Here is an 18,553-nt window from a genome sequence, read left to right on the forward strand (position 1 = left end):
TATAGTGAAATATGAAAGTAATTAAAGTGGTGGATAGGTTAGTCAGTTATTTGGATTCAGAAGGATAGCGGAAGGATAGAAGAGGAAAAATGTTTGTATTTATATAGCGCTTGTTACACCTGATGGGGCGTTGAAGCGCCTTTTTTTATTTTTTTGGGGGCAATAGCACGCTACTCTGGAAACCCATAAAGGATTGGTGGGGGATTAGTATGGTGAAATATGAAAGTAATTTGAGTGGTGGATACTAGTCAATTATTTGGAGAGAGAAGGATAGCGGAGGGATAGAACGGGGAGAAAGGTTTGCATTCATATAGTGCTTGTTACCGCTGAAGTGGTGTTGAAGTGCTTTTCTGGCGAGTAGCACACTACTCCCGAACCCATTAAAGGATTAGTGTTGAAAATTAGTATAGTGAAATATGAAGCAATTTGAGTGGTGGATAAGTTATTCAGGTATTTGGATAGAGAAGGGTAGCGGCAGGTTAGAAGAGGGAGAGAAGTTTGTATTTATATAGCGCTTGCTACCCCTGATGGGGGTTGAAGCTTTTTTTTGGGCGAGTAGCACGCTACTCTGGCACCCATAAGGATTAACATCAAAAGATGTTCCTATAGTTCCTCAGAGAAGAAGGAGAAAGAGTAGTGTCAAGGCAAAGGCTTCAAGCGAATAAAGCACCACATATAATCAGTGTGGAAAATCCTTATGTCGGATTTAAATGCACTCACACACCCTTGCAGGTGTCATGCTTCATCATTTGGGCTGCTCCTCGTCGGGCCGGCGGTGCAATGCCCGACGGGCTCCCTAAAAAGGGGCTCTTTGGCGGAGATCTTCAGTCCGACTGCCGTATAGATGAAGTGCGGGTGTGGGGCCAGTTAGATGTAGATAAAGATTGGTGATATTAAAATAGGGTAAGGAGTGCCATGTCGAAGTAGATTTTATTCAGGTGGCCTCCTACCTTAGTTAAAAACGTGTATACAGAGCACTTATGTGAGCGTAATGTCTCCAAATAAAGTGATATGTATATTAATACTTGGTCAACATGTTTCTCGCTGAGAGTAATTTATACTCGCGATTCTTCAGGACCTGTGGGGGGGGTGTATTCTCTAAACTATCTACATTGCACAACCAAGTTGGTTGGAAATAATAATCAATCTTTGTATTGAATACCTGTTGGTACCGGGAGCTACCTGAAAAGACAGAATGGTATCGTCAAACAAGTTTGATCACACAGGTTTGCAGGTACTGATGGTGAAAGTGATTCATGAAGCCTATAAGGTGACACACTCTCTACAACTTAGAAGGTGTAGTGTCGCAACACTCGTCAACATTAGTGGAATAACGCTGACTCTATTAAAAAAGCCGAAGTGGTGGAACCCTAGGTGAGCTAGAGTGACTAATCACCGGTGTATAACATCTATGGAAAACACATATCAGCGCCTGAACAACTCACCCTAGTCAGTCAATAACCTGGTATCAACAGTACTCGGTGGGTTGTACGCAAATGTGACTTCCTCAAGATTAGGGGGCTGTAAGGAACAAAATAACAGGGAAAGCACGCATTCACAAGATATGCCTGAAACTCAGCTAGGGAACGTAATTCAGAAAAAGGGCTAATAGTATAAAAGCATCCATTAAAACAGTTTGCGATGATGGTATCGCCTCGTAATGTGTGCATAGGTATTGCATAGTCTCATAGGAGAAAAGTTCATTTTCTACACAGCAGGGTGTGCTCTTATTATCATGAAACAAGGAGCCCCAGGGCATAAATATGAGACACATACAAAGTAAAATAAAGCGGTAGCATGGTTAAGGTTGACCACCTGAGACCCTCGTGATATCAAACTGCCACTCGTTAGAGCGTAAACACGGAGTCAAGTGCACTGAATATTGTGTGTGGGGGAGAGAGAAAGACTGGTCTATCCAATCCCACTGTTAACCGCTAAGTGAGTTGCAAAAGTGTTCATGGGGGTGTATGAAACCTGGTCTCGATAGAACTCGGGACTAGTCATGCTTCGTTGACAATGGCCATTGTGTAGAGGTAGAAAGGTAAATCAATGAAGACGGGCTAGACAGTACTCTGGTGAATGTAAACCATGTTAAAGGCATTTAACATCAGCGCGTTGATCGCAAGCGTCGATGTGAAAAGGAGCATGGACCTAGCAGTTTACAGTGTGGTACTTTCTTAATGATGTAACAATGTATACAATCAAGCAGATGTCGATGTTTCGTTATTTTAAGGATTAACTCCAAAAATATTTATGGGTCAAAGCAAAGAATGGACGGAGTCGATTTACTTACATATCTTCCTTACGAGTACCGTGTTACGACCTACCCTCTCCACCGAGTCTGGAAGGTAATGTTGTGGAGAGGGAGGTAGGACTTAAGGTGTTTCGAGAGGTCATGTGACTGATAGCTTGGTCATGTGATAGAAACAATCGAGCTAACATCGGGTTAAGTGATAGTGGCCATGTTGGGTTGAGGCTTCAACTAAGTTCGGGACTCACAAAATAAAGAAAAATAAAGAAAAATATGCCGGGCGTGCGTGCATATGTATAGGAACATTAGCATGTTGGTAAAAAACCGCGGCTCGGTATATTGTGGGATATTATGAGTGCCATGTCGGACAAGGTTGTCAGGGAACACTTAAAGTAAACGTGAGCTAAAAGACAAAATGCGGGATCGCAAATAATAATAATGATAAGAGGATGTCAACCTGTGTAAGCCCCACTAATTATAGGGAACACAGAGGCACGGGCTAATACCCTCTAACTTAGTCAAGAAGTATCTAGTGATATTGACAATTGAATAAGGTAGCCATGTTGGATGGGGATTCAAACCATCAAGTGTGGTAGAAAAAAGGAGTTATTACGAGTCATTCTTTTTGATCGAAGGGCAAAGACAAGATCAAATGAGTCTAATAGTAAAGGGTATTGGAGAGCCCGAAGTGTATATTGATGTCAGAAGGGGCCAAGCATGATGGACCTATGGTTGAAGAACAGGGCACGCTGGAAAACATGTGTGTTGGGTTCATAAAGCAGGTCTCATTAGTAGAACGAAGAATAAGCCAAACAGGTCTCAAGGGATTATGTCAGGTACGTTTGGGAGCCTGTAAGGAAATTATTAGGAAAATGATCACAGAGTTACGGAAGAAAGTCTCTCAACCTGTAAGGGTTCTCATAAACAAGGAGTCAAGTGATGTACATGAAAATATTAGATCTTAATTGTGCCCCAGGGGATATCATCGTTGAGTCCATTGATGTTGGTGGATAAACGGTGTATCCATCGCTGTTCCTTTGCATAAAGGTTCTGTTTGGTGATATTGGGGAATGCTTCCAAAATAAGCCACCTCACGGTGTCTGGTGAATGGTTATTTTCAAGAAAGTGAGTGCTTATTTTGGTATTGTTCTTAAAGCAGCGGAAATTGCTGCGGTGTTCCGTGATTCGTAGTTTAATAGGGCGGGTTGTCATCCCTATGTAGTTAAGATTGCAAGGGCATGTTAGAAGATAAATACAATTGGTGGTATTGCAATTAGTATGTGTTCTCATTTCCCAGATAAAGGAATTGTTTAGAGTTATCGTCTTGTGTGTAGTCGTGAAGGCACAAACGCTGCATCCACCACATGGATAATGTCCTGTGACCCTTGGAAGATGCCACAATGTCTGTTGTGAATTATTGGTTGTTTTTGCTTTGGGTCTAGTTCTAATGAGCATATCCTTGATGTTTCTTGATCGTTTAAAAGCAAATCTGGGCGGAGCGATGTTAGAGGTGCCTGTGTTAAGTATACCCCAGTGTTTTTTCAACACCTTAGTCACCTGATTAGATAGCGGTGTGAAGGTGGTGACGCACGTCAGAACCTCAGGTTTGTCTTTAATTTTATGTTCCAGTAAGGCATCACGATGGTTGTTACGTGCACGGTTTTTGGACAATGTAATACTCCTGTTTGGGTATGATCTTTCAGTCAGGTTATCTTCTAGAATCTTTGCCTCACTCTTGTAGTCATCAAGTGTGCTACAGTTTCTCCTAATTCTCAGGAATTGACCAAAAGGTAGGTTTTCCTTGAGAGATTTGGGATGGTGGCTACTGTAATGGAGAAGACTGTTGCGATCAGTGGGTTTTCTGTACATGGAGGTGCTAAGAATACCCTGTGTAATCTGGATGGAAATGATATCCGTGATGAGGATGCTGTGATTGTAAAGGAAAGGTAAGGGTTGAGAATGTTGATCCAACTAAAGAAGTCTCCATAACTCTCCTGATCCCCTGTCCAGAAGATCAGTATATCGTCAATGAAACGCTTCCAAAGGAGGATGCGATTGCGGTAGGGATTAGTTTAATTGTGGATGTGAGTGGCTTCGAACGCTGCCATATAGAGACAGGCCACACTAGGAGCAAAGGTACTCCCCATAGAGGTACCTTGCGTCTGATGGTACAGCTGGCCCTTGAATTCAAAATAATTCTCAGTTAATGCCAGGGTGGCACATCCCATAATGAATGATGGTGGTGTGGTTAGTCCCTCAGAGGTTGAATTCAGAATGTCTTCAATCACCTCTAAGGTTGCCCTCTGGGGGATGTTGGTATAGAGGGCCACAACATCTAGAGTGATGAGGAAATTGATGTCTGTGGTGTCATGGAAATGGTCCAGTAAACGTAATACATCTGTGGTATCCTGGATGTAGGATGGTGTTAGTTTCACTAAGGGTTGGAGGAAATGATCACAGAATTGTAACAATGGTTCAAGAACCGAGTCTATCCCTGATACTATAGGGCGACCAGGTATGGGTGTAGTGTCCTTATGAATCTTGGGCAAGATGTAAAAGTATGGAGTCTTGGGTTCTTTCTTGATCAGAAAACTTGCCTCTTTTTTACTTATCAACCCCTGGTTTTCTGCTGAATCAACTAAACCCATGATGGTTTTCTTCAGACGTTCAACAGGGTTCAGGGACAAAGGCGTGTAGTATTTAACATCACCAAGTTGCCTAAGGCACTCAGTGTCATAATCTTTTGTTGACATTATGACAGTGGCACCGCCTTTGTCAGCCTGTTTGATGGTGATAGTCGTGTCGTTGGCGAGTGTTTCCACCGCCCGTATTTCTTCTGTAGAGATGTTTTTGAATTTCTTTTTGTTAGTCAGGGCCCTGACATCTTTCAAAACAGCTTGTTCGTATGTCAATACCTCATTCGTTATCATCCCACTCTGGGGAGTAAAGGAGGAGGGATTATGTAGACCAGAATCTTCATCAGAAATGTATTCCTTCCCCTCAAAGAAGAATTTAAGGCGGATCTTGCGAAAAAACTGGTGTAGTTCGCAAGTCTGTGAGAATAAGTCCACCCGAGGAGTTGGAACAAAGCCAAGTCCTTTCTGCAGGACATCGTCTTCTGATTTAGTTAGTGTTCTCGTTGACAGGTTCACTACTAAGTTTGTTTTCGGTTGCTCTGGCTCCTGGTTTCTGCTCCTGGTTTCTACTCCTAGTTGAACAGGGTCCTCCCATTGCACTCTTTTTTCCTGTTGAGTACCTCTTTTTCGCCCTCGCCCTCTGCCCCATCCTCTGCCTAAAAAAGGCTGGCGTATACCGTGGGGTACAAATTGTGGCGGGTATTGTGGGCCAAATTGGGGAGGGCCCGGGGGAAACATAGGATATTGCCAGAAAGGCTGAAGATTCTGGTGTGGGCCCTGGAAGGTCGGCAGTGGGTAGGCATTGTAGCCTCGCCTGCCTCTCCTGCCTCGGTATTGGGTAGGTCCAGAATTTTCTGTGCTAGAATCACTGCCACTTGATAAACTCCTGTTAGAGGAGTTCGAACTAGCATCAGAAGTGTAGTTGGTATTAACCGGGAAATAATCCGCTTTGAGGTAGGGATAGGCCTTTTCTTTGTCAAATCTTTTAATATCCTTTTGTAACTTGGTCACTTTTTGTTTCAATAGATATTCCTTGTGTTCTGCGATCTCGTTATTAAGTTCCATCAGTTTAACTTTAAAAGTAGGGCCTGTGGTGTTTTGTTTTAGCGCACTTTCGGCAGCTTGTATGCGGATTAGCAGTTCGGCAGCTAATCTTTTGGCCGTGTTCACAATAAGGATAAGGAGATCTCTGGTGCACTTCCAGGAAATTTGTGACCATTCGATTTTAAACTGGCCATCTTCCCAGAAGATCCTGGGGAAGTTCTTTACTAAAAGGCCATTAGGTGCAATGTTAGCCCTGAAGTATTCCGTCATGAGTGCTCAATGTAGGGTAATCCTTACCCATTCTCTCCTCATATCCGATAGTGATTGCCAATCGCCTGATTGGCTGCCGGTGGCGCTCTCATTGTCAAGGCCCAAAATCGAGGGAATCCGGAGGATCTCGGCTGCGTGATCATCACCATAACTAAGCCCCTGGCCTTCCATTATAAATGGCTGGGGTGAGTTGAAGGTGTTAAGAATAAAACAAATTGCTTAGGCCTCCAAAATACAGGGGTCAATGTGAGAAAGAAGGGAGAGTGTTGGGGGATAGAACCAGTCTCACCTACCAATAGTAAGTCCCACGGGTTGCAGCCGTGCAAGAACTAAAGAACAAATGGAGGGACAGGAGAGGCCGTTTTCCACTCACAGGGGAATGGGAGGTCCAGTAGGAACAGGGGCCCCTGTTACAATACCATCAAAAGATGTTCCTATAGTTCCTCATAGAAGAAGGAGAAAGAGTAGTGTCAAGGCAAAGGCTTCAAGCGAATAAAGCACCACATATAATCAGTGTGGAAAATCCTTATGTCGGATTTAAATGCCCTCACACACCCTTGCAGGTGTCATGCTTCATCATTTGGGCTGCTCCTCGTCGGGCCGACGGTGCAATGCCCGACGGGCTCCCTAAAAAGGAGCACTTTGGCGGAGATCTTCAATCCGACTGCCGTATAGATGAAGTGCGGGTGTGGGGCAAGTTAGATGTAGATAAAGATTGGTGATATTAAAATAGGGTAAGGAGTGCCATGTCGAAGTAGATTTTATTCAGGTGGCCTCCTACCTTAGTTAAAAACGTGTATACAGAGAACTTATGTGAGCGTAATGTCTCCAAATAAAGTGATATGTATATTAATACTTGGTCAACATGTTTCTCGCTGAGAGTAATTTATACTCGCGATTCTTCAGGACCTATGGGGGGGGGGTATTCTCTAAACTATCTACATTGCACAACCAAGTTGGTTGGAAATAATAATCAATCTTTGTATTGAATACCTGTTGGTACCGGGAGCTACCTGAAAAGACAGAATGGTATCGTCAAACAAGTTTGATCAGACAGGTTTGCAGGTACTGATGGTGAAAGTGATTCGTGAAGCCTATAAGGTGACACACTCTCTACAACTTAGAAGGTGCAGTGTCGCAACACTCGTCAACATTAGTGGAATAACGCTGACTCTATTAAAAAAGCCGAAGTGGTGGAACCCTAGGTGAGCTAGAGTGACTAATCACCGGTGTATAACATCTATGGAAAACACATATCAGCGCCTGAACAACTCACCCTAGTCAGTCAATAACCTGGTATCAACAGTACTCGGTGGGTTGTACGCGAATGTGACTTCCTCAAGATTAGGAGGCTGTAAGGAACAAAATAACAGGGAAAGCACGCATTCACAAGATATGCCTGAAACTCAGCTAGGGAACGTAATTCAGAAAAAGGGCTAATAGTATAAAAGCATCCATTAAAACAGTGTGCGATGATGGTATCGCCTCGTAATGTGTGCATAGGTATTAAATAGTCACATAGGAGAAAAGTTCATATTCTACACAGCAGGGTGTGCTCTTATTATCATGAAACAAGGAGCCCCAGGGCATAAATATGAGACACATACAAAGTAAAATAAAGCGGTAGCATGGTTAAGGTTGACCACCTGAGACCCTCGTGATATCAAACTGCCACTCGTTAGAGCGTAAACACGGAGTCAAGTGCACTGAATGTTGCGTGTGGGGGAGAGAGAAAGTCTGGTCTATCCAATCCCACCGTTAACCGCTAAGTGAGTTGCAAAAGTGTTCATGGGGGTGTATGAAACCCGGTCTCGATAGAACTCGGGACTAGTCATGCTTCGTTGACAATGGCCATTGTGTAGAGGTAGAAAGGTAAATCAATGAAGACGGGCTAGACAGTACTCTGGTGAATGTAAACCGTGTTAAAGGCATTTAACATCAGCGCGTTGATCGCAAGCGTCGATGTGAAAAGGAGCACGGACCTAGCAGTTTACAGTGTGGTACTTTCTTAATGATGTAACAATGTATACAATCAAGCAGATGTCGATGTTTCGTTATTTTAAGGATTAACTCCAAAAATATTTATGGGTCAAAGCAAAGAATGGACGGAGTCGATTTACTTACATATCTGCCTTACGAGTACCGTGTTACGACCTACCCTCTCCACCGAGTCTGGAAGGTAATGTTGTGGAGAGGGAGGTAGGACTTAAGGTGTTTCGAGAGGTCATGTGACTGATAGCTTGGTCATGTGATAGAAACAATCGAGCTAACATCGGGTTATGTGATAGTGGCCATGTTGGGTTGGGGCTTCAACTAAGTTCGGGACTCACAAAATAAAGAAAAATAAAGAAAAATATGCCGGGTGGTGCGTGCATATGTATAGGAACATTAGCATGTTGGTAAAAAACCGCGGCTCGGTATATTGTGGGATATTATGAGTGCCATGTCGGACAAGGTTGTCAGGGAACACTTAAAGTAAACGTGAGCTAAAAGACAAAATGCGGGATCGCAAATAATAATAATGATAAGAGGATGTCAACCTCTGTAAGCCCCACTAATTATAGGGAACACAGAGGCACGGGCTAATACCCTCTAACTTAGTCAAGAAGTATCTAGTGATATTGACAATTGAATAAGGTAGCCATGTTGGATGGGGATTCAAACCATCAAGTGTGGTAGAAAAAAGGAGTTATTACGAGTCATTCTTTTTGATCGAAGGGCAAAGACAAGATCAAATGAGTCTAATAGTAAAGGGTATTGGAGAGCCCGAAGTGTATATTGATGTCAGAAGGGGCCAAGCGTGATGGACCTATGGTTGAAGAACAGGGCACGCTGAAAAACATGTGTGTTGAGTTCATAAAGCAGGTCTCATTAGTAGAACGAAGAATAAGCCAAACAGGTCTCAAGGGATTATGTCAGGTACGTTTGGGAGCCTGTAAGGAAATTATTAGGAAAATGATCACAGAGTTACGGAAGAAAGTCTCTCAACCTGTAAGGGTTCTCATAAACAAGGAGTCAAGTGATGTACATGAAAATATTAGATCTTAATTGTGCCCCAGGGGATATCATCGTTGAGTCCATTGATGTTGGTGGATAAACGGTGTATCCATCGCTGTTCCTTTGCATAAAGGTTCTGTTTGGTGATATTGGGGAATGCTTCCAAAATAAGCCACCTCACGGTGTCTGGTGAATGGTTATTTTCAAGAAAGTGAGTGCTTATTTTGGTATTGTTCTTAAAGCAGCGGAAATTGCTGCGGTGTTCCGTGATTCGTAGTTTAATAGGGCGGGTTGTCATCCCTATGTAGTTAAGATTGCAAGGGCATGTTAGAAGATAAATACAATTGGTGGTATTGCAATTAGTATGTGTTCTCATTTCCCAGATAAAGGAATTGTTTAGAGTTATCGTCTTGTGTGTAGTCGTGAAGGCACAAACGCTGCATCCACCACATGGATAATGTCCTGTGACCCTTGGAAGATGCCACAATGTCTGTTGTGAATTATTGGTTGTTTTTGCTTTGGGTCTAGTTCTAATGAGCATATCCTTGATGTTTCTTGATCGTTTAAAAGCAAATCTGGGCGGAGCGATGTTAGAGGTGCCTGTGTTAAGTATACCCCAGTGTTTTTTCAACACCTTAGTCATCTGATTAGATAGCGGTATGAAGGTGGTGACGCACGTCAGAACCTCAGGTTTGTCTTTAATTTTATGTTCCAGTAAGGCATCACGATGGTTGTTACGTGCACGTTTTTTGGACAATGTAATACTCCTGTTTGGGTATGATCTTTCAGTCAGGTTATCTTCTAGAATCTTTGCCTCACTCTTGTAGTCATCAAGTGTGCTACAGTTTCTCCTAATTCTCAGGAATTGACCAAAAGGTAGGTTTTCCTTGAGAGATTTGGGATGGTGGCTACTGTAATGGAGAAGACTGTTGCGATCAGTGGGTTTTCTGTGCATGGAGGTGCTAAGAATACCCTGTGTAATCTGGATGGTGAGGTCTAGAAATGATATCCGTGATGAGGATGCTGTGATTGTAAAGGAAAGGTAAGGGTTGAGATTGTTGATCCAACTAAAGAAGTCTCCATAACTCTCCTGATCCCCTGTCCAGAAGATCAGGATATCGTCAATGAAACCCTTCCAAAGGAGGATGCGATTGCAGTAGGGATTAGTTTCATTGTGGATGTGAGTGGCTTCGAACGCTGCCATATAGAGACAGGCCACACTAGGAGCAAAGGTACTCCCCATAGAGGTACCTTGCGTCGTCTGGTACAGCTGGCCCTTGAATTCAAAATAATTCTCAGTTAATGCCAGGGTGGCACACTCCATAATGAATGATGATGGTGGTGTGGTTAGTCCCTCAGAGGTTGAATTCAGAATGTCTTCAATCACCTCTAAGGTTGCTCTCTGGGGGATGTTGGTATAGAGGGCCACAACATCTAGAGTGATGAGGAAATTGATGTCTGTGGTGTCATGGAAATGGTCCAGTAAACGTAATACATCTGTGGTATCCTGGATGTAGGATGGTGTTAGTTTCACTAAGGGTTGGAGGAAATGATCACAGAATTGTGACAATGGTTCAAGAACCGAGTCTATCCCTGATACTATAGGGCGACCAGGTATGGGTGTAGTGTCCTTATGAATCTTGGGCAAGATGTAAAAGTATGGAGTCTTGGGTTCTTTCTTGATCAGAAAACTTGCCTCTTTTTTACTTATCCACCCCTGGTTTTCTGCTGAATCAACTAAACCCATGATGGTTTTCTTCAGACGTTCAACAGGGTTCAGGGACAAAGGCGTGTAGTATTTAACATCACCAAGTTGCCTAAGGCACTCAGTGTCATAATCTTTTGTTGACATTATGACAGTGGCACCGCCTTTGTCAGCCTGTTTGATGGTGATAGTCGTGTCGTTGGCAAGTGTTTCCACCGCCCGTATTTCTTCTGTAGAGATGTTTTTGAATTTCTTTTTGTTAGTCAGGGCCCTGACATCTTTCAAAACAGCTTGTTCGTATGTCAATACCTCATTCGTTATCATCTCACTCTGGGGAGTAAAGGAGGAGGGATTATGTAGACCAGAATCTTCATCAGAAATGTATTCCTTCCTCTCAAAGAAGAATTTAAGGCGGATCTTGCGAAAAAACTGGTGTAGTTCGCAAGTCTGTGAGAATAAGTCCACCCGAGGAGTTGGAACAAAGCCAAGTCCTTTCTGAATTAGTATAGTGAAATATGAAAGTAATTTGAGTGGTGGATATGTTAGTCAGTTATTTGGATTGAGAAGGGTTGGGGAGGGGTAGAAAAGGGAAAAGGTTTGCATTTATATAGCGCTTGTAACCCTGATGGGGTGTTGAAGCGCTTTATTGGCAAGTAGCACGCTACTCCGGAACCCATAAAGGATTAGTGTTTAAAAATTAGTATAGTGACATATGAAAGTAGTTTGAGTGGTAGATGTGTTATTCAGTTGAATAGAGAAAGGTAGCGGAGGGATAGAAGAGGGAATAAGGTATTCTTTTATATAATGCTTGCTTACCTCTGATGAGGTGTTGAAGCGCTTTTTTGGCGAGTAGCACGCTACTCTGGGACCCATAAAGGATTAGTGGTGAATTAGTATAGTGGAATATGAAATTTGAGAAGTGATCATGTTAGTCTGTTATTTTGATTGAAAAGGATAGTGGATGGATAGGAGAGTGAAGGATTTTGATTTTATTTATGTTTGGGAGGTCATAGCAGTAGGAGGCGGCTTTTGGATGAGTAAAAAGGGGTTGTAGAGGGGAAGAGTCAGGGGGAAGAGTGTGGAAAGATTTGTTTTGGGGATAGGTATAGTAAAAGAGGTGTCAGGTGATACAAGGAGAGGTAGAGTAAGGGAGAGTCTAGAAAGGGTTATTTTGGGGATCATAAGTGGTATGGTATTTGGAATAAACAAGAGAGTAGGTGTAGAGGATAGATGTATAGGGTGAGAAATAGGGCAGTGCATTGGAAAGAGTAGTAGAAAGAAGTTTGAGATGAGTCAGAAAGTTGGGTTAGAAGATATATTGAGATAAGTACAGGATGAGAAATAGGGTAGTGCATTGGATATGCTTTTCAGGAGGAAAGTAACAAACACACAGATCAAAGTACATGGAAGGTACATAGATGCACAATGGAAGAAGAAGTACATGCAGACAAAACTCTATTTTTCAAATGTTATTGTACTTTAATTTTTTTTTTTTTAACATAATTATTCGACATGTTTATACAAAGCAATACACAAAGATAGGTACATATTTATTGTAAAAATAAATGATTATATACAAAGGGATATGCTGTAAATTTCTGTTTGCGTATGGTGCTTATGTTGAGAAGAGCCAATTCTTGAGCAGTTTTCTGAAGATAAGGTGGCTGTCCGTGGATCTCATGTTGGGGGGTTAAGAGTTCCATAGTTTGGCAGCTTGAACAGAGAAGGATGTGCCACCCATGGTTTTTTTCTTGTATCTTCGGGATTTTGAGGCGAGGTGCCATTTTAGAGCGGAGGTTCCTTTGTTGAATGTGTTTGGTGATTTTATTCCTGCTGAAGAGCGGTCCCATTCCATGTACTGCTTTGTGGGTGATACAAAGCAGCTTGCGGAAACCGGTAACCAATGCAGGGCTTAAAGGCAGGTGAGATGTGGTCTCGCGGTCTTATATGCAGGAGTAGTCTGGCAACTGAGTTCTGAATCCGTTGTAGTCTTTTCAAGGTCGTTAAAGGTGATCCCTGGTAGAAGCTATTGGCGTAATCGAGTTTGGACAGAACAAGGAAGATGGTAGCTTGGACCTTCTGTTTAAATCTCAAATTAGGGAAAATTTGTCGCACCGTTTTTAAAGTGACAAACCTTGATCCTGCTAGTTTGTCCACTAGGTCATTCACCGACAGTTCAGAGTCCATGGTCATTCTGAGGTTTCTTACTTCCTTCTATACTTTAGGCGGTGATCCCATCTCATCAGGCCAGGCGGCAAGCAGGTCATAATATTTCCAATCGCCACACGTGAGTATTTGCTTTTTGGAAGCTTTCAATTTGAGGTGGCTCCAAGTCATCCACTGATCCACGGCTCTGAGACAACTGAAAATTGGGGACATTTCCAATATCTTTGGGGCATTCCAGTTGAAGTAGTATTTGTGTGTTATCTGCATAGTTCTAGCACGTGAGGTGAAATTGATCAGTACCGGTAATGACTTCATGTAGATGTTGAAAAGCATGGGCGAGATGATAGAGCCTTGAGGGACCCCTGCTTTTGTGGAGCATGGTTTGGATGAGAAAGGTGGGGTATGGACGGCATTAGTTCTGTTTCGAAGGTGGGACTCAATCCAGTCTAGAGCAGTCCCCTCTGACGGCTTCATAGAGTCTTTGTTTCAGAGTGTCATGGTCAACCGTGTTAAAGGCAGCAGAGAGGTCCAAGAGGAGAAGCGCAACAACCTCGTTGCGGTCTACTGTGTTTTTCAGGTCATCCCAGACGGCAAGAGAGAGAGAGAGAGAGAGATTGTGTTTATATATATGAACGGGTTGACTGCAAGTGCTACGATTGTTTTGCTACAAAAACTACATGACTGGTATGTCACATAGCTCATGGGAGGATCAGATGGCTATGGCATATGCCAGAAGAGAAGCATGTATAGTGCTTTCCCCAGTCAGCTTGCTCTGATTATGTTGTTTGAATAGTATGCTTTCTCTGGTGTTGCTCCTAGAGGGACAGTGGAATCTTAGTGGCATTGTGTAGTAGAATTGATTTCATGCATTGGATTGTTTCCTACAAATTCATTTGAGATTTCTTTTCTGCATTATTTGTTGACATTATTGAACCATTTCATTTTTTGTCTCTCACGTTCTTGAGGCAATCAGCGACGGGTGCCAAAGAGTTAAATGTTTCGGTTGGAGCATCCATGGAGTAATTGTGATAGAGCTGGCGTGTCTGATGGTTGAATATTAAGGTTAACTTCTAGGGGTAAATGTTTTTCTTCTATGTTTTACCATTTCCATAGACATGAACTGGAAATGCCTAGGGGTAATTTATCTGCCTGCTGTTTGTGTGCATCACAATTGCTAAATTTATGACAAAGTGGCCACTCTATGTTAATACGTATTGGGGAAGGGTAGAGGAGGCGTCATGCCCCTCTGCTTTCTAGTTCCTGTGTAGCTCTGGAAGAAAACTGCATCTAACCATGGAAGCTTTAGTCTTTGTAATTTCTACATTGATGGATTGTTTAACCTTCAATAACCCTAATGATATGACAAAACTGGTCAGAACTATGCAAAGGGCAGGTGAGGGAAAGAAAAAAAAAACAGTTCATCGCTTTCCCAAACACACATACGATAGGAACAAGAAAACGGAAGAAACCCTAGACTTATGGAAAGCTGAAAGCCAAGGTCTTGAGCTTTTCAGATTTTATAGCAAGGAGCATGATGAATTCATCAACTTCACCTTTTGTGAACCCTTCACTCGCTTTTATTTTGTCAAGTAAATAAAAGCCTGAATAGGATTCAATTATAATGTTAGATATATTGTGTGCAAGTTATTTATTAAAGGCATGACCATTTAAATTCTAAAATCTAAGATTAGATTGCTACCTAGGTTGTGAATTGTTAAAATAATTGTATTGCTATTTTGACATACTAACTAGATAATGCTTCTGGAAAACGTAATACTTATCGCAAGGCAAAGTGTGGAAGACATTAAAAAAGTAGTCCAGATTATATTAAATATTACTCCTAAATCTGTGGAAATATATACCAGATCATGAAATATAATGCACTTCACAACTATTTAGCAGTATACAGTTAATAAATACTACTCGGTAACAGCAAATGTTTGTACAGTTCCACTTACCAACAAGATCATGCAAACCTAAAATAGGGTCGGAATTATGTTGAACGGATTCGCATGCAACCTAAAAGAAATAAGATATCTCTTAACCACATGTACTAAAGAAGGGAAATGCCTAAAATGTCCTAAAAGATTGTTGCACCACGACTTAAAGCACCAACAAATTGTCTGCTACAGTAACAACAGTTCACACCAACAACACATGAGCAGACTCAAAATGCTTGCCTAAAATTCACAATTCCCAACTTCTTACCTTATACAAGTATTTTGAATTTATGTCCTCACTATTGCCCATTATCACAAACACAAGAGGAACGCCACAACAGCAGTAGGGAAAGAGGCACGTGGGTCACTTCTGGAAATACTATAATCATCCTATCAAATAATCCAGACAGGAAGGATACCTTTTTGTCACAAACATTATTAATATTTAAACTGAAGGAGCAATCTGTAGACAATGATGGACACTTTGCCCTTGTCTACAGATTGTACTTTGTATGAGAGAATGATCGTGAAGTTTCAGTAAACAGCAGTCATAAATAAAGAATAATCTATGCACAAAAAAGGGAACTGGTTTCCTACTGTCCATAAATGGTGCCTAGCTTATGAATATGAATGATCTGACAAGCCAGAAAGGGTTCTGTCCTATCTGGAACAGAGTTGGGCAAATTATAGTATTGTAAGAGACATCTTTCCCATTATCAGTACGTGTATATCCATTCACCCCCAGAGGCAAGACCACAAACCACTTCTTTAGCAGTTTCATTATCAAGCTTTGCAGGTCAGGACAACATGCTTATGATTATGAACCCTTTTCATCCGCATGATTCGGAAAAAACAAGTTACTTACCTGTACACTGTGGTTCTCCAGTATTGATATCTTTCAAAGATTCATATGCTTGTATCTTCCCCTTCGTCATGGTGGGAGTCTTGCGGTAGTTAGAAAAGTACCACAAAAGTAGTACCATAGAAACCACCAAAAGGAAAGAAAAACTTTGACATTTGTCAGCATCTTTATGTAGGTCCAAACTTCGACCAATCAGAGACCAGCCCTAGACCTCAACTCCCCAGTCAGAGCCATTAGACCTCAGATTTCGCGCACAAGTGTGCTAACGGAAAGAAGTAATATTAGATCAGAAGTGGCAAGCCTAGACGGAGAGGAGGAAGGGCCGAATGTGAATCTATGAAAGATATCAATACTGGAGAACCACAGTGTACAGGTAAGTAACTTGTTTTTTCTCCAGTATTGAATCTTTCATAGATTCACATGCTTGTATCAGAGTAGTTAGCAGTGAAATTCCATTAGTTTGCGACTAGGTGAAAACCTTCATAGGCAATAAGTATAAAGTATAAGTATAAAGAAGCTTATTAAGCGCTCGAATGCCAATGGCGTCTTGTCGCTAGAGTGTGGGAAAAAGTGGGGGCTGATAGCTACTGGAGATTGAACAACCGGAACTTCAGAGCTTTTCTGAAAGAGGAGAAATTTGGCTGAAGACGTAAGGCCACAGGAAGTTTGTTCCATAATGGAGTTGCACAATTAGAGAATAAGCAGCCGCCCCATCTAGCACGTCTATATCTGGAAGTGCAGATAAGGCCAAGGATGGCCGATCGTAGATCTCGCGGGGGAATGTAGAGCCTGAACCTGTTTTGACAGTCCACAGAGCCCCCACCATAACGTGCCTTGTGTACCAGGCAAAGTGCTTTAAACTCAATTTTCTGTTGAACAATAAAACAATAAATAATAAAAGAGACATACTGAAAACATATTGATACATATGAATCATGAATCCAAGTACATCGTAGAATAGCAAATAAACTGCGAAAACCAAATACACAAAACAAAAGGAATTGATAGATTTGAAAGACTGTACCTTAAGCAAACAGATGTCTCAGGACAGCTTGACCCACTGCAGCGTCCCCTTTCCATGCCGAGTCTAGGCAGTAATGCTTAGTAAATGTATGCATGTTGCCGCTCTACAAAATGTCTAGAAGCGATACACCGGCAAACAAGGCTGTAGAAGCTGCCATCTTCCTCATGGAGTGTGCAGACACTTTTGCAGATAAAGATTTTCCAGCCTTGTTGTGGCAGAAAATCGTCGCAGAGGAAATCCAACGTGCAATACTGTTCCTTGAAAGGGCTTGACCCTTCCGTGGTGAAATAAAGGACACAAATAACTGATGCGATTTTCCGAAAGTTCTTGTTCTATGCATGTAGAACTTGATGCATCGCTTTACATCCAAAGAGTGCAAAGGGAACCCTTTCCCTGGCGGTTGAAGGGTTCCCAAAGTATGCGGAAAGCACAACTGGTTCATTCAAGTGAAATGGAGTTGGACCTTTGGGAATGAATTGAGGATTTGTTCTCAATAAAAGTTTATCCTGTCTGAATTGAAGGAAAGGCACAGCAATCGTGAAAGCATGAATTTCACGGATTCTTCTAGCCGACTTGAGGGCTAAGAGGAGAGCCGTTTTCCAAGATAAATTTTAAATCAGCCTTATGTATGGACTCGAAAGGCGATTTCATCAATTGAGCTAGTACTGTGTCTAATGCCCACGGAACTGCAGGGCGCTTTAAGGGTGGGAAAACCCTGAAGAGAACTTTCATAAACTCCTTAACAATTCTTGTTGACCACAAAGAAAGTTCACCTGGTTTACTGCGAAACCTGGAAATTGCAGTCAAGTGTACTTTGATTGATGAGTGAGCCAATTTTGATTTAGCTAAGTGAAGTAAGTAAGGCATAACCTATTCCGGAGTTGAGAGCAAAGGATGCAATTCCTTCTCCATGCACCAATGGCAGAGGCTTATCCCCCTCCATCCGGAGTGTTATTTCAAATAACTTATGTTGGACACTCACCCTGGTGTCTGGTGTTTCCACTGTGATGTAATCATTCAACTCCGCTGTCACCAGAAATTCCTTCAGGTTCAGGCGAGCTATTGTTACTTCTGTCGCACTGTCTAGCATCGTCAGAGCCCATTCCCCGTTCAGAAATTGTGTCCTCAAAATTCTGAGCATGACTGATTTTCAGACCTGCAACTTTCTTTTTCTTAAATTGAGGTTTTGGATTCTGCTTATCTTCTTTTTCAGAAGTAAAGTCTTGAGAGCACTGCTTGTCTCTGGACTGGGTGCGCTCCTCTCTGTGTTATGACCGTCCTCTCTCGGAGCCTTTCTTCGAGCCCTGAAAGGAACGAGAGGAACGTGTATCAGTATCCTGAGGTTGTACCTCTCTTCAGAGTGCTCCTATTGAGGAGACCTACCTCGAGACTGAAATCTTTTGTCTTAAGAGTTATATTTTTAATTATCCCACCTTTTTTGAAGAAGTAGGTGCTTGTTTAAAATTGTCCTTCTCAGGACTGCCCTGTAGTTGACGTTTTAAAGTTTTCCCCCCCTAAACTATCCCTGCCTAATTCTGCATATGCAGTGTCAATTATTTTGGGTAGTTCATTCTCCTGTTCTAATGCAGAGAACTCCGTTAGGCGTTGGTGGATTGCCACTGATGCTGCTACCCCTTTAATGTTAGCTAGTATTATGG

General features: G+C 42.1%; 1 protein-coding gene across 1 annotated transcript in view; it reads right to left on the minus strand.

The window, feature by feature from the left end:
* DPP7 (dipeptidyl peptidase 7) overlaps window positions 1-18,553 on the minus strand; it is a 1,979,246-nt gene that overhangs the window by 1,144,521 nt on the left and 816,172 nt on the right. Inside the window, exon 7 of the mRNA XM_085611261.1 lies at window positions 15,028-15,088. Within this exon, the coding sequence (XP_085467387.1) occupies window positions 15,028-15,088 (61 nt within the window). The remainder of the gene's footprint in view (window positions 1-15,027; window positions 15,089-18,553) is intronic.

Source organism: Triturus cristatus, chromosome 1_2 (genome assembly GCF_964204655.1).
Source record: "Triturus cristatus chromosome 1_2, aTriCri1.1, whole genome shotgun sequence".
Taxonomy (NCBI): Eukaryota; Metazoa; Chordata; class Amphibia; order Caudata; family Salamandridae; genus Triturus; species Triturus cristatus.